This window comes from Plectropomus leopardus, chromosome 11 (genome assembly GCF_008729295.1).
Source record: "Plectropomus leopardus isolate mb chromosome 11, YSFRI_Pleo_2.0, whole genome shotgun sequence".
Taxonomy (NCBI): Eukaryota; Metazoa; Chordata; class Actinopteri; order Perciformes; family Serranidae; genus Plectropomus; species Plectropomus leopardus.
Genome location: NC_056473.1, coordinates 7,398,725 through 7,414,052, shown reverse-complemented (window position 1 = coordinate 7,414,052; position 15,328 = coordinate 7,398,725). Strand labels below are relative to the sequence as shown.

General features: G+C 37.3%; 1 protein-coding gene across 2 annotated transcripts; it reads left to right on the top strand.

Annotated features, from left to right (window-relative positions):
• Window positions 1-2,429: 2,429 nt before the first annotated feature.
• LOC121949722 lies at window positions 2,430-9,055 on the top strand. 2 transcript variants are annotated; one of them, XR_006106290.1, is made up of 3 exons: window positions 2,430-3,669; window positions 6,934-7,448; window positions 8,132-8,298. XR_006106290.1 is itself a non-coding variant. In XM_042495449.1 (2 exons), the coding sequence occupies exons 1-2, from the start codon at window positions 6,942-6,944 to the stop codon at window positions 8,324-8,326; spliced, it is 702 nt and encodes a 233-aa protein (XP_042351383.1). In that variant the 5' UTR covers window positions 6,815-6,941; the 3' UTR covers window positions 8,327-9,055. The 2 variants fall into 2 exon arrangements, 1 of the variants encoding a protein (XP_042351383.1); XM_042495449.1 differs by lacking the exon at window positions 2,430-3,669 and having other exon boundaries at window positions 6,815-7,448; window positions 8,132-9,055.
• The last annotated feature ends 6,273 nt before the right edge of the window (window positions 9,056-15,328 follow it).

The following is a 15,328-nucleotide window of genomic DNA, read 5'->3' as shown; positions in this document are numbered from 1 at the left end:
AATACACAAGTTAGTTCATTGACATGAGGAGTGGCAACATGCGACCATGAGGAGGCTCCCCACTCAAATCCTGCTTTGGGCCCGTAAGTATCGATATATTTGGCTTTTATCCCTTCCTGTGTTTGCACCACCGTTTTGTTTTGATTCCTTCTTTTCCTGTGAAAAGTGCCCAGCCTACAGACACACACTCTCAGGTTGCAAAAGGCTGTAAAATAATGAGTACAATATCAAAAAAATAATTATGTATGGGTACCTAAGTACATTAATGCATAAATGAGTATGTGAGCTTAAATGAATAAAATAACTAAAAGAGTACAAGCATGAGTCTATGAGAATATTAAAGGAAAAACTGGAACATGTAACCAGAAATATATTGAATATAAATTAAAAATGACTTGTCTTAGCTCCCTTCATGAACAACATACAAAGAAAAATAAAGGCTTTTTTTTTTTAACCCTACCTAAGTCTTCACTCAGAGAGGAACCTCAGGGGTTAGTTGAGATGGTGAGGAGAGCTGAAAGCTTGGGGTTTATCCTTGACTCCTTTTCACCTCCCAAAGCTGGGTGTCTTTTTTTGGGGGGCGAAACACTGCTGCCATGTTTGTGGCACTACAAGCCAAGTGGTTTTTGGTGACAGCCACCATTTTTTCCAAAACCACACCCAAGTAGTTTGCATCATGATACAAAGCAAAAGTTACCCTTTGGGGCAGATGCCCGATCAGCAAAATAGGATGAGTAGGGATAAGATCGTGTTGGGAATTTAAAGAGTTGACTAGTGTGGCAGCTGCACTCTGTGTATGTAGATAAGATTTTAGAATGCATAAAATAACAATCAGATTTACTTGGCTGACATTTTTAAACTATAGCCCGCAGGCTCGGACTGGCCAAAGGGCAAACCTGGCAATTGCCACATTGTCTGACACACTTTGTAGGTCACACAGACTGCCACGATCAATATCAGACAAAAAAACTGCACTCAAACATTACGCTGTCATATTAACTGATAAAACACTTTCAACCAGGGCCAAATTTTGTTCCTAGTCCGATAGTTTGTAGTTTGTAAAACAGTTCAGTTCAATCAAACAGTCAACTTTCACTCCAAACCTTAAATCAGTCAACGGTTACAACAATTTTCCAAGGAACAAGGCAATTATCAGCACACACCTGACAACGTGTGGGAACCTGCTGCATTTTCATCTCCGCTCTAACACGTAAATTACTCTCTAATGTAATTGCCCATATTTTCACAGAGAAACCTTTCACTCGTGTTTTTTTATTTGCATGTTGACAGATGCAGTGATAATGCTGACTCAGGTGGTTGCTATTTCTACAGAATACGTTTTTCCTGGGGACAAACTGCTTTTTGCATCAACAAAACAAAGACGCAATGGTTTCATATTTCAGTGAAATGGTATTCAGCTGTCCCCCATTCCTGAAGCATCGTTCCTCGCTGTTCACTTTACATGTCTTTGCTGTGGCCGTGTCTGGTTCGTATCAGGAAATGACAGCTCTCAGGTAACTGTTCAGTTAGCTAGCTTACTGTCTGTTTATGAAAACTCATTACTTCTTACCTGGGGGGGTTTCCAGAAAGCAGGTTATGTTAAAACTCTGAACATGTTAACCCTGAGATGAGGGAAACTGTGTTATCTGTTTCAAAAAGAGATGTTTTCTAGAAGAAACACAGACTTTCTACCTGTCTCCTCCCACCTGAAGCAAGCTGTCAGACATGGATTGTCTGTATCTTCGCAATCCGATAGATATCAGATAGAAGCACAATTATTACGCAGTGCTTTATGTCAGGAGAGGATTTTCACCTCGATTGGATGTGCTCTCATTCCCATAAGAATATGTTAGAAAAGTACTGTTTTTCATTACACTTAATCAGTTATCTTAATAAAATTACACACATATCCAGTCTCACACACTGCCTTTCTGTTGCAACTCAAATGTTACTATTGAATTTTCATATACACATCATCACATTTTAGTCTATAAATGAGTGACTCCAATATATATAAAATAACATTTAGAAAATGAAATATAGAATGAATATATTAAAAAGTAAAATAAAACAAAACTCCAATAATGAATTGAATATAAAAAGCATCCAAAAAACTGAAATACCAACATGAAATAAAAGAAAGAAAACAAAATCAATAATCACATGTCAGTTAGCTGAATAAAAATACCATCCCCATATTCGTATGCACCATAATCTAATACACAATCATCATAATAATTCTCAGTCCCATGAAGAAAGTTAATATTGTGTTGACGGTGTGTGCTTTATATCAATATCAAATGTTCATTGACTCAGCAGGATATTTGGCGAGAGGACATATTTATGTTAAAACAGCATTCTGTTGGGGGTTTAAATTATTTCATGTTGAAATAGACACTGAATGAATATTTACTTTGTTTAACGTCAAATATGAATAAAACCAAAGTGAGGTCGGCCTACATTCATGGCTGAGGAAATTATGCCGTACCGTCCTGAATGATGTTTTTAGATTTCATTTTCAGTTGCTTCCATGTGTGTTTTCCCCCTGTGGGACTGCACCTAAATGAAAGTCTGAATTTATTCAATCCACCACTTTTTCACTTGTAGTGAAAAGTGCGGTTAAATCTTAAGTCAACGGACACGTGTCACACTTATGCATTGACACAGTCAGCGATTTTCTCGAATGCCACTTCTCTCTCCTTTGCTGCAGCTGTGTGACTTTCCTCTCTAAATATGGGCTCATATTCGCCATAGGCAGCATGAGGACCTCTAATTCCAGTGAGGTAAAGTAGCTTGATCTATTTTTCTCAGCATTTACCATGGTGAATCGAAGTACCGGGGCTCCACTGATGATGGCTTTTTATTAAGGACATACATGCGCTAAACTCAAGGTGAATATACTCGGAGTTGACTGAACTCATTCAGATCAGCTGTTCTGTAACCGAAAACCCAGAGTTTCCCGTCTTGAAGTAAATCAACTCAGAGTTCAGGGTTAGGCTCAGTTTTTTTTAACCTCCTTTCTGGAATACCCCACTGATGCATGTCTACAAATGGTGCTATAGTCATGCAGTTGAGAAGTGAAGGCTAAAAATACAAAGTGATCATGATGATTAACCGATATTGAGTGACAGGCCACATATACTATTATAAGAGTCAAGCCGCAGGCCTTTTAAAATTGGTCTGAGGGCCAGACTTTGGACAATCCTGAATCAGGGTTATATGGTCCCGAAACTGTCAATAGCCCACCAATACTGTAGGGCAGGTGCAGTGATAACAGCCGTCGTCTCCTGCCCCCACCCCAATTAAGTGGATCGGTCCATCATGTGATGTCAGAAGCAGGAAATACATAAAACAAGACAGAAAAATCAGAGTAATTGGAATGTAAATACAAATAAAATGGATAAAGTTGCTAAAAACTGAAAGGTGAGGCAGAAAAAAAGGTAGGTAGATAGACAGACTTAATTGTCCACTGCAGTGGGAATTTGGCTTACTGATATGGGAACAGTGTTTTGGAATATGTTCAGACTGGTGAAGTGAACGACAAATTGTGAAATTGGTCCCAACAGGGCGTTTCAAACCATCAGTGAACGTCAGGATGATTTTGCTCAGCCATAAATACACACTCAATCACTCTGGTAATCAGACAAGACACCAAGCTGTTTGTGACACGTAAGTACTTTTTAACCGATTACAAAAAGACTACATTTTATGTTTCTGATGCATATTAAAATAAACGAATCAGTATATATGTTGTCTATTCTTAACCGTCTGGGATCATTATGGAAATTTTTGTCCAAATGGATCGTTTTTCACGTTTGTTTTTGCAATCATTTTGGCTGTGTTGGTGCATATAATATGCTTTTTTGTAGGAAGTTTTTCATCTTGATACATTTTGAAATTCCAATTTCAATTTTTGTACTGGGTCTATAATACACTGTGAATAAATGTACTACCCTTTAAGGCCATTAAGGACAAAAATGTCCACTTCCAAAACCTTTCATAAAAATATTATTTAAAAAATGCTTTTCCCAAATTTTTTGGCTTGAATCTTTTAATCAACTTCAGTCCTTATCAAAACTATCAAATGATTAAACATTGTTGGTATTTTAACCCTTTAAATGCCAGTTTGAATACATGAGGTCACTGCCATTTTTGACCAAAAAAACAAACAAAAAATGAGTTATTTTTAATATAATAAATGAGGGGAGGCTTAACTTCAGCGCAGATCAAAACTCTATCAAACATTTATTTATTTAATATAATTAAAAACCTGTTAAATCCATTGTGGACTGAAATGGCATTTTCCAAAAACTGCTGTAAAAATATTTCAGAATAATATCTTTTTTCCTCAAATCTTCAGTCCTGATCAAAACTACCAAACATTCAATTACTTTCAGGATTTTAACCCTTTAACTGCCGGTTTGTTTACATGAGGTTACTGTTTTCAAATGAAAACAAATGGGGGAAAAAAATACACATTTATGAAACTCACAGCCATTACAGAATATAATGATGCATTCTGTAATGTCAGGATTTTATTTTGGAGGAAAGTAGTAAAATTTGTCATTTTTACATCTTAATCATTTTTCCCATCATAACCCTATGCATGAAATGCTTGTAATTTCTTGGTTTCTACTGAATTTTGGAGCCCTGCCAGGCACCAGAATAAATCTACGCAACTAATATGATGTAGGTGTGTTGGTACAGATGTCAAAGTGTAGTCTCAGCCAGGAAGTGTGTGCGTGTGTGTGTGTGTGTGTGTGTGTGTGTGTGTGTGTGTGTGTGTGTGTGTGTGAGTGTGTGTGTGTGTGTGTGTGTACTTGTACAGTGTGCAGAAATATTTTTACAATTTTCACCTTGCAATTTCACTTCCTCTCTCTCTCTCTTTCTCACACACGCATGCACACACATGTGCATGCACGCACACACACACGCATGCACGCACGCACGCAGGCACGCACACACATACACACACACACACACTCATCATAAGATATTATTCAATATACCCAACATGTTCTCACTCCCTACTCATCACATGGTGCCATTCTGTCAGGACTTGAGAGTCTACCTATGATGTTTTAGGTATCCTTCTGCGTCAGCTGTTCGGATGATGCAGCCTGTCACTGTGATGTCACAGCACGCAGAAAGCAGCATGATCCTGATGTTTCCACAGTGCAGACTGTCACGGTGGTTGGGATGGACTGGTTAGGTTTAGGCAAAAGAGGCCAATGCTAAGGTGAAGAAAAAAACACATCCACAGGGGAAGCAATCTCCAAACTCACTCATGAAAGTCAGTTGTTTGTAGGCACCATCCACCTCCCCAACCATCCTATAAGCATGCTATCCTTCAGTATTTCTTTAGTATATTTGAACAGGACCGACTCTGTCCGGTCACGTTGTAAACTGACACCACCTGCATGTGTTGAATGTGGACGTGCCTGATACCAGCATATGATAACAATGCCATCAGTTCTGAAAATAAATGGTAATTTGGTCATTTTGATCAGGACTGAAGTTGACTGAAGAGTCTAACCCCAAAATTGGGAAAAAATATTAATCTGTAATATTTTTACAGCTGTTTTTGGAAGTAGTCATTTTTGTCCTTGATATCTTTAATGCATCCTAAATTATAAATCTGACTGCACAAAAAACTATGAATGCATCAAAATCAATGTTGTTGCTAATCTTTGATATCTTCAAAACTGTGATTTTTAAAAAGTCTCCCAGATGCCCCTTGATTGAAAGATTTAACCCCAAAAAGTGAAAAAAATATTAATCTTAACTATTTTTATAGCGGTTTTTGGAAGTGGACATTTTTGTCCTTAGTGGCTTTAACGAGTCCTAAATTTTAAATCTGACCCTGCACAAAAACTATAAATGCACAAGACAAGACTGTGATAAAAAAAAAAAATCCCCCAGCCTCCCCTCATTTATTGTCTTAAAAATAAGTCATTTTTGTTGTTGTTGGTTTTTTTTTGTCAAAAATGGCAGTGACCTCATGTATTCAAACTGGCATTTAAAGGGTTTAAATACCAACAATGTTTAATCATTTGATAGTTTTGATTAGGACTGAAGTTGATTTAAAGATTCATTGGGAAAAGCATTTTTTTATATAATATTTTTATGAAAGGTTTTGGAAGTGGATATCTTTCTATCTGTCCTTAATGGCCTTCACTGTATTTTTTTAAAGTGCTCCCAGAGGGTTAATGTTAAGTGAACAATAAACTTTTTACATCTGCTTTGATACCAGGATCTGTGTTTGAGGGCAAAGGAATCCACAAATGATCACAATATTAAAATATTCTCTACAAATACTCTAAAATGCCCTTTGATGGATGATCCATTTTTAACAGTTGGGCGTGCGTGCGTGCGTGCGTGCGTGCGTGCGTGCGTGTGTGCGTAAGCTCGCTGTGTCTTGTTTAATTGGTATGTAGGCTGCAGGAGGTGCACATGCAGAATCTTGTTCGTAATGTTCTAAACTTAAACATTAACATAGATCAGAAGAACAAATGGCAGCATGTGATACTGGGATGTTTTCAGAAAAATCAGATGAGAAAAATACAACTCTTTCAACTTCCATTCAAAAATGTATTCAACTTTTAGCGACTCCTGAAAGTGGAGGGACACGTTATTTCTGTCTGTGTCGATCCTGCTGGTTGCGTGTCTAACTGTGTGACAATCCTGCGATTGTGAGGTGAACAGAGAATGCTAATGCTAAGTGATATTGCATAAATAACCAATACTGTGTGGCAGGCCACATATAATACATATTTTGTAAGACATGCTGCAGGCTGTTTAAAGTCTGTCTGTGGGCCACAATTGGACCCTGGGGCCAGAATTTGGACATGCCCAGTTTTATAGAATAACTTTATTGGGCATATTTAACTTGACTGTTCTGCTCTCTGACCTTTCATCTTTTTTTTAATGCAGATTAAACTATGGCAGAGCAACAAGCTATGATCTCTCACCTGGGTGAAGAACTGACAACAAAATGGACCTCTACAGTGATGGGTTCATTTAAAGACAACCCTCTTGTGTCAAATGGGTTTTTTGGCATCATCCTTCTGTGCTTTGAGAAAATCATTGAGGCTGAGTTTTCATGCCCCTGCCAAGTTCCTATGACAGGTCTTCTATCAGCTGCATATTTTATTTTTCCTGCAGTTGCAGTCTTTCTGCTCACGATGAAAATCAAAGGCTTCCACCGTAAGAGGGGTTCAAAGGAGAATGGAAGAATTGTGGCTTCCAGCATTGTCCCTGCCTTATTTTGGATCAACATTGTGCTTTGGGATGGCCAGAGCTTTGCCTGTGCAATGACACCCTGTTTAGGCAATTATGAAAAACAAGAAGACGATGACTCTCTGAAATGGTGCAAACCAGCCAACTCCACGCCATCAGAAGAGTTGGACTGTAAAAATAAGGCTAAAAATATGTTTAATCTGTCTAAGGTAAGGCACAATCTGATGTCACTCAAAGTGCTGTGGTTTGTTTTGTATTTTTCAGGAAATGGTCTGAAAATATGACTTGACCTGTGGTCCATTAGTCTTTTTTCCTTCGGATAGTTCCAAACTAGGTGAAATGACCTGAAGTATCTCAGAGGCAGCCATGATAAGAGCTGGTCAAATTCACTAAATACCAGTGCTACCTTTATTATCTCATTTAGCATAGAATACACTATAATGTCCTTTATGAAAGCAAAGGAGATCGTGCCATCCCACAATTCCTTGTGGGAGCAATTAAAGTGACGCATCTTTTGGACATTTACAAAAACATGTAATGCCTGTCTTCATAAATTTAACATTTATTTTCATTGAGAAGACAACAGTATAAACAGCAATATATTAATTAGAGATATCAGATGTCATTGTAAATAAACAAAGTAAAGAAGAGGAGTCAGTAATGAAAGGGCAGAGTGTGAGCTCTGAAGAAGTTCAGCTGTTATGAGTAGTTGTATTCGTTTCTTAGGTTGTGACATGCATGTCTTGCTGCTTCTTAGCATTTCATGGTAATCCATGCTGTACTTATTGACATACAGCTGTAGTGCACTAATTTTATTCAGGAAAATTGCAATGCTGATAAGCAGCTTTAACTTGTTTGTCTTTTTCTGTTTTTCCTTTGGTCTCTGGTTTAGGGCATTGGAATGGGGCTGTTCATCGTGCTCGTTTTGGTTGTAGGAATGTATCTTCTCAGTCATGACGTCAAAGGAGAAGGGGAAGCGCCTGAGCCCACAATTAAACAGGACGTGGAGTTAGCTGACATCCCTCCCCAAGTCGCAAGTCCAGAAAGAGAGAAAAAAGATAAAACAGACACAACTTCAGCAGTTTAGGAGACCAAAGGCTTTGGATTTGGTCTTAAAGTTATTACTGTAATGACCATTTATTAAAATAAAAAATGGATAAAGCTTATATTTTCATTAATCACATTGTCATATTGATAGAAGCAAGTCTAGCAATTAACTGACCTGTTTTGGTAAAATAAAAAAAAAAATAAAAAGCTTGCATGACAGCTCATTTTACCAATACTAAATTATGCAGATGTTGTATATCAGTCTGCAGCTAAAACCAGCCTTCTTCCTTTTTATGTACCTTATAATACACTTTGCAGATTTGTTCTTGGTTTTTCTTTTACAACTCATCATTGAACAATGTGTGAAAGTCTTAATTTGTCCTCGCCCATCATACCAAGACGGCAGTAATAGTTGCAGTTCAGTTTGAAACATATATGTATATTTCAGTCATCCTCAGTATTTAAACAGTTTATGGTGCCTTTCACCTCGAATTTTTAATTGAAACAGCCCCTTTTTTCCTGTTAAGTCCCTAGTCATGAGCTTAAAAAAAGCCTTTATGTTTAAAGCCTCTTCTGATTGGAATAATGTACCTGTACATATTTATCAGCTGTCACTGACACAATAATGTCTCTATAATTGTGTTTTAGAACTTTACATATTAACGTACCATTTCAAGCTCAGTCTGGAGTATGATCTCATGATTTTGTGTGTGTTATTACTTAACATTGATTTGTTTTTGGTGTTTGATTTTTGTCTCTTTTTTTTAAATCATTGCTGCCCTTTGTTTTTGTCATATTTGGCATTGTTTAATTATCCTGTTACTTTTGTTTTCTGTTAAATGTTATGTCTAATTGTGCTTATACTGAATTATTTTGTTGAGGACCCTATTAAAAATGATTTGATGCATCTCAAGGAGTTATTTCTAAAACAGAAAAAAAGATTCCCAGACACAAACTTAATATGAGAGAAAACAAGATGAATAGATTTTCATCAGTGTATGATGGTGTGAATCTTTCATTTATGATTTAAATAGAGGTCAGCCTTATTTTTTACATGCCGCCATAACACGAAATGCATTTTATTTTACCATTTCAACAACTTAACACGAGCAAATTCCTAATTAAAGCAAGAGCTGTAAAATTAATGCTTTATTGTATCTGTCTCATTTTGTATATTGCAAAAGAAGAAAAACTAAAGTAACCTGTACCTAGTCTTAAAAAATGTTGTGTGGTGCATTCACCATTTACTTTACACATCGGTCCTTCTGTGTGAGGACATAAAATGTCTAAAATGAAAAAAATCAAACATGAAATGACAAAATGTAACATGCATTTCCTTTTCATGTAGGCTATGCTTTTACCAGATGATATTGAAATAAAAACATGTTAAATTACATTTGTCTTTTGTCTTTAATAATTGGAGGAATTGTTTCTAATTAATGCATTATTTTACATTTCAGTTTTCAGGAAATCCACATTTAGTTACTTAACAAGAAACCAGACAGCAGAATAATGCAAAAAGCTTTTAATCATATCAAGATAAGACTTGATCATCCACATTCATTTGTCATATAATAGTTTAGATAAACATTTCTTATCTCACTCTCCAAAAACAATGAACCGAATGAGTGATCCCATTAAACATGGAATCGGTGGAGAATGACAAAAAACAAAAAGAAAAAGCTGCACGTTAATTCACTGCTTAACAGTATTGCCTCCATCTGTGGGTAGCCGGATAAGGTGGTGACCACAACTCAAATTCCAGGAGAATTCATTGACTAAAACTGAAATGCCTTCCAGAAACTGTTCATGTGATCTTTGGGTCAATAATGGAAGTTAAGTGTTTAATTTAAGTCAGACCTGGAGAGACTTCAAGGAGAAAGAATCACAGAGGTTTGAGCTCCTACATGGACAGCTTAAAGTGCTAGTTTGGGATTATGGACTAAATGAGATACTAGTCAGTGTATTACATACAGTAGATCGGCATGCTCCCAGTTTGCAGAGATAGACAGGGAGCGTACCCCACAGCTCAACACAGCTACCACAACCAAAATGTATTTTAGCTACCTTAAAAAGGGCCTACCTAAAAAGCCAGTATCAGTCTAAGTGGATGCTATATTTAGAGGATTTTAACTGCTTTACCTCGCCTTGATCTCTCAGGCAAGTTCAGGGACTTAAATCTGATCTATTCTGATCTTTAAATCCGACAAATAAATTTCAAGAAGGGTATTTGGTCATCAGTGGGAACTTGAATGACTGTCCTTTTCTCAGTTTATGACCCTCTACATTCCTTAGAGAAGATCAGAAGAACATAAAGGGACACTGCAGAGTTCACATTCTCTGTCCGTGTCTGTTTGGCTCGGTCCAACAGTATCCATACAGGATTTTTCCTAATGCTGTCAACTGGAGCAGCATCCCACACAAAGTTGTTGGGTTGATGTTTGATAAATCATGAATTTCATGCATCAAACCAGTTTCATTTTCCATGTCATTCACATTTAACTGTTTCCCCAACAAAAATAATTCTCCAAAGTAACCTTACAATTGAAATGCAGATGATTGTTACAAGCAACAACAAAGCAACAATGACATCAACAAAGCTGTAAACAAACCAGGACATTTTGTTGGACTGGGCCTGCAGGTGACGGGCTCCTCTATGTATATGATGACATATTCTATCCAAAACACTGCCAGGTCCAGTGGTTTCATGGGCTGATCTCTGTGCAGCCGTGAGAGCGTCTGCATGATTTCCCTGTAAGAAGAGCTGATACCAGAGCATCTGCAAAGATGCATTGGTTGAGTTTTAAATGTTGATTAATAAATACTTGTGAATGTAACACTTTCTAATGAGCCATCAGAGTTCTAAATGTTGATAAGGTAGTTGTCAGAAGGTAAGTGTCCTGCTGAAACAGAATAACAAGATTTTTCACAACCTGGGTCAACTGTTATTAATGAGTAAAGTAGTGGAGTTCCTTTTTTTTGGAAATGTTGTGCTTGATTTTTGTTCTTTAAATTAAAAATAGACCTCTGGTGTCATTGGCAGTGTGATGAGGAAATGAGGAGGAGGGTCTCTGCCTCCTGTGGACGCTTGTGAGGAGAACTTCCGGTGTACCTGAGCACTGATGACTGATGACTTTCACCTGTGCTCGGTGTGTGGAGGCACACGCGGGAAGAGTGCTTTGAACTGCCGGACAGCGCGTGGGAAAGTCTGAAATGTCTGGTCCGTGTCAGCCGGAAGCGAAGGAGGGGAGCCGTTCCTGAGTTATATGGGAAGGCTGGACGCCTCCTTTAGGTAACGAGGGGCCGGAAAGTATTTTCAATACGTGGCTTTGCCTGTCTTCATGAAGCGGTTCACTGAGACCTCAGACAAACCGCACACCACCTGAAGCTTCGGTCTGTCCTCGCCGGCCTGTCGCTGACATCCCGCCTGCAGACGCCTCCTGACACTACACCCCCTCCTACCCGAGATAAGTGTACCTAAACTACTTTAATGTTTAATGTTATATGGTATCTGCTAAGGCTGTTCTGTCTTTGTTTACATGAAATAAGCATCTTTGAAGTAGAATATAGCAAATTTGACATGTGGCCACATTAGAGGCAACACTGGTGGCTACGTGGCCCTCTGCCTCCCTCTGGTGGTACTAGAAGTGACTCTGGCCTGCCTACAGTTTGCAGTGGTCCTGATGGATTGATGTGCATTTTTATACAAGACTGACTGTATATGATTTTTATACTGTGTTGTGTAAGTATGCAGTGCTACTTGCTGTGCTGTTCTGTATTGTGTGCATTGTTTCTCTTAAGCTGTGTGTAGACTTTATCCTTTATGCTGTGTAGGGCTGTAGGGTGGCGTCAGAAGTGGGGTTGGTCTTCCTGTTTTTGGGGGTGTCAAGTTACTTTTTTTCATGAATTTCTATCTTCAGTTAAGATTCTGCTTATTTATACTTGCTTGGTTCTGAATGTTCTCTTGCCTCTGACACGGGACCAGAGTGGGTCAACGAAAGTGGTGGCAGCTGTGTAACAAAATATAGCTTGAACAACTGAAGTTTATCACAAAATATTTGACTTTAATAACTGAGTGTCCCAGTCCTTTATCAACGTTGAATATTGAACATATGAATGATTTATGCGTGACTCTTGTGAAGAGTGTCGTTGGACAGAATTGACATATTTATGACAGAAAAAATTGTTGTTCGACACTTTTCTTTCATGAAGCACACACGGAAAATTTTCTTATGTCCTGAATGGGCATTGCCATACTTGGATCACACAATGTGATGGGTTGTGTTACTATCATCACCATGGAGAGAGTAGTTTTACTTTTAAATCCACACCAACTCTGACCTGCATTCAGTGTCTCTGCCACAGTTCTTCATTAGTTCCCTCAGTTGTTTCTTAATTCACTAATCATTCATTTTTTACTTTATGATTTTTCATTGGGAGTTACTCAAGAGATTTTGTGACATAAGTCTACAGTAAAAGGTCAGGTCAAAGAGAGATTTTACTGACCAGAATGTTTTATCTGAATACTCTGTAGGGGATTCAAGATGTACACTTACACGGTATTTCAAATGCAAAAAACGAGGATTGGCAAACATAAATATAATTTAGTATTGATTGTTTTGTGATTTAATAAACAGGAGAATGTTGTTTTGGGTCATAGTAGGGGTCAGACACACACACACACACACACACACACACACACACACACACACACACACACACACACACACACACACAGAACTGTTCACCCTACACCCAGTACAATAACAGACTTGGTGCAATAACTGTTGTGTTCCATGCCACCTATTTATATACATATTAAATCAGAGTGTTTATTACATATTTTAAATCTTTACTGGTATAAATGTGTATGTGGTCATCTGTATGGGTGAGGTGTGCTCAGGCTTGTGCGTGTGTGGTTATGTAGTTATGTAAGTTATGTATGTAAATATATATATATATATATATATATATATATATATATATATATATATATATATATATATATATATATATATATATATATATATATATATATATATATATATATATATATATATATATTGTTTGATGCTGCAAACTGGACTGCTCCAACAAAATTTTATTGTATAACCTACATTGAGAACAGAGGTCTGTCTGTCTGTCTGTCTAAATGATGTAAGCAAACTTCATAGTTCTGTATCAGTAAATAACAATTTACTTTATATATATGTTGAGTATTTAATTCGTAATTTCTATTGGAAAGTTTGCTGGGAAGATTCATGGTCCCCAGAGAGTCATTTAAGTGTCATCGTAAAGGCTAATATGTCATAAAAAAAGGTCAATGTGTGCACTTTTTTCCATGTGTTCCTCAGTCATAAGTTCCCTAAAATGGCACTCACTCCTCAAAACTTTAAGAACCCCTAAACTAATATTTTTGTATCGAAAGGCGCTGAAATGGTCAGTGTAGCTGTTATAAAAGTGTCTCCTGGGAGAAATCACCGCTGTTACCTCTTAGAGGGCTGAGTCACAGATCATGTAGACTGAAAATAACTCAGCCAGTACAAACACAGAACCAGTACAGCTGGCGTCAACCAATACTTTAAAATACCAGAAATGTTGCCATTTTCTTGGGCAATCTTACGTTAACATTTTATTTAACCGGTACTAATTTTTCTTTCTTTCTCATTTGATCACTGCAAAAGACTTAATACAACATAATTAGTTATTTGTGATAAAAATGTATGTTCTCCACCATATGGCTGCCTACGCATTGTACCTCTTGGTGTTTCATATCCTTTGTTTTGGGTGAGATTCAGCCCTTTCAAATGAATGAAGTTTACAACAGACTTAAACCAGATCGAGCAGAAGGCCCCAAGAAGCACCATTTTATGGGGTTAGGGGGTAAAAGACAAATACTGTATCTATTATAATTAGGCTTAACATGTGTGATTACACTAATAATTACAATACAATTAACCCTGCTTTGGGCCCCCATAAATTTAGGGCCAGCTCAGTCTGCTTGTATTTGGCTTTTATCTACCGTTGACAAGGACTCACCCATCCTGTGTTTGTGACACTTTGCACCACCATTTTGTTCTGCTTCTTACTTTTCCTGTGAAAAGTTCCCAGCCTACAGACACACACTCTCAGGCTGCAAAAGGCTTACTCTTGAGCACAGTGTAAGTAATGTGTATCATAACGATAATAGAATATGGTTACCTTAGTACATCAACTTATGTTGGGTTTTTTAAAAATAATATTATTTTATTGTGTGAGCATGATTGTTAATACATTACATTTCATTTTCTGTATGTAACATAATAATCGTTTCTTTGAGAAATCAAATTTCATGACATAAATGTTTGAGTCACTCATTGACAAATACATTGGTAGTCATATGCAGTTGTTATATCACACAAGATAAACAGAAATTCATAAATATTAAGGTAAGAATGTATATGCGGACAAACATGTCACAGGAACATTTGTAAAATATAACCAGGAATATTGAAAACAAAGTAGAATTTGTCTTAATCTGGTTTTTGTCATATCTTAAGTAGCCAACATAAGAACAAAATACTTCACTGACTCAACCTAACTCATGACTCAGTAATTAACATCAGGGATTAATTGAGCTGGTGAGGAGAGAAGAAAGCTAAAGAAGAAGATTTTGTTGACAATTTCAAGAGTTGTTTAGTGTGGGTTAGCTTGGGTGTCTGCCTGGTGGAGATCTACACTTTGAGTGCAAATGAATGAAATTTTAATCATATATACTTAACTGACATTTTATTAACCATCTATAACAGTAGCTCTTAAAACTGCCTAATGGTGCTGATACATTCATCGGTCAACCTCTATTCCAAACCCTTTAATTTGTCAGCAATAACAACACTTTCCAAGGAACAAGGCCCTTCCCTGCTGCACTTCCATCTCTGCTCTAACATGTAAGATATTTCTCTCATTTCTTTTGTGGCCATATTTTCACGCAGAAACCTTCCACTCACTTATGTTTTTTCTTTGTATGTTAACAGATGCAGTGATGGCACTGACTCACACGGCT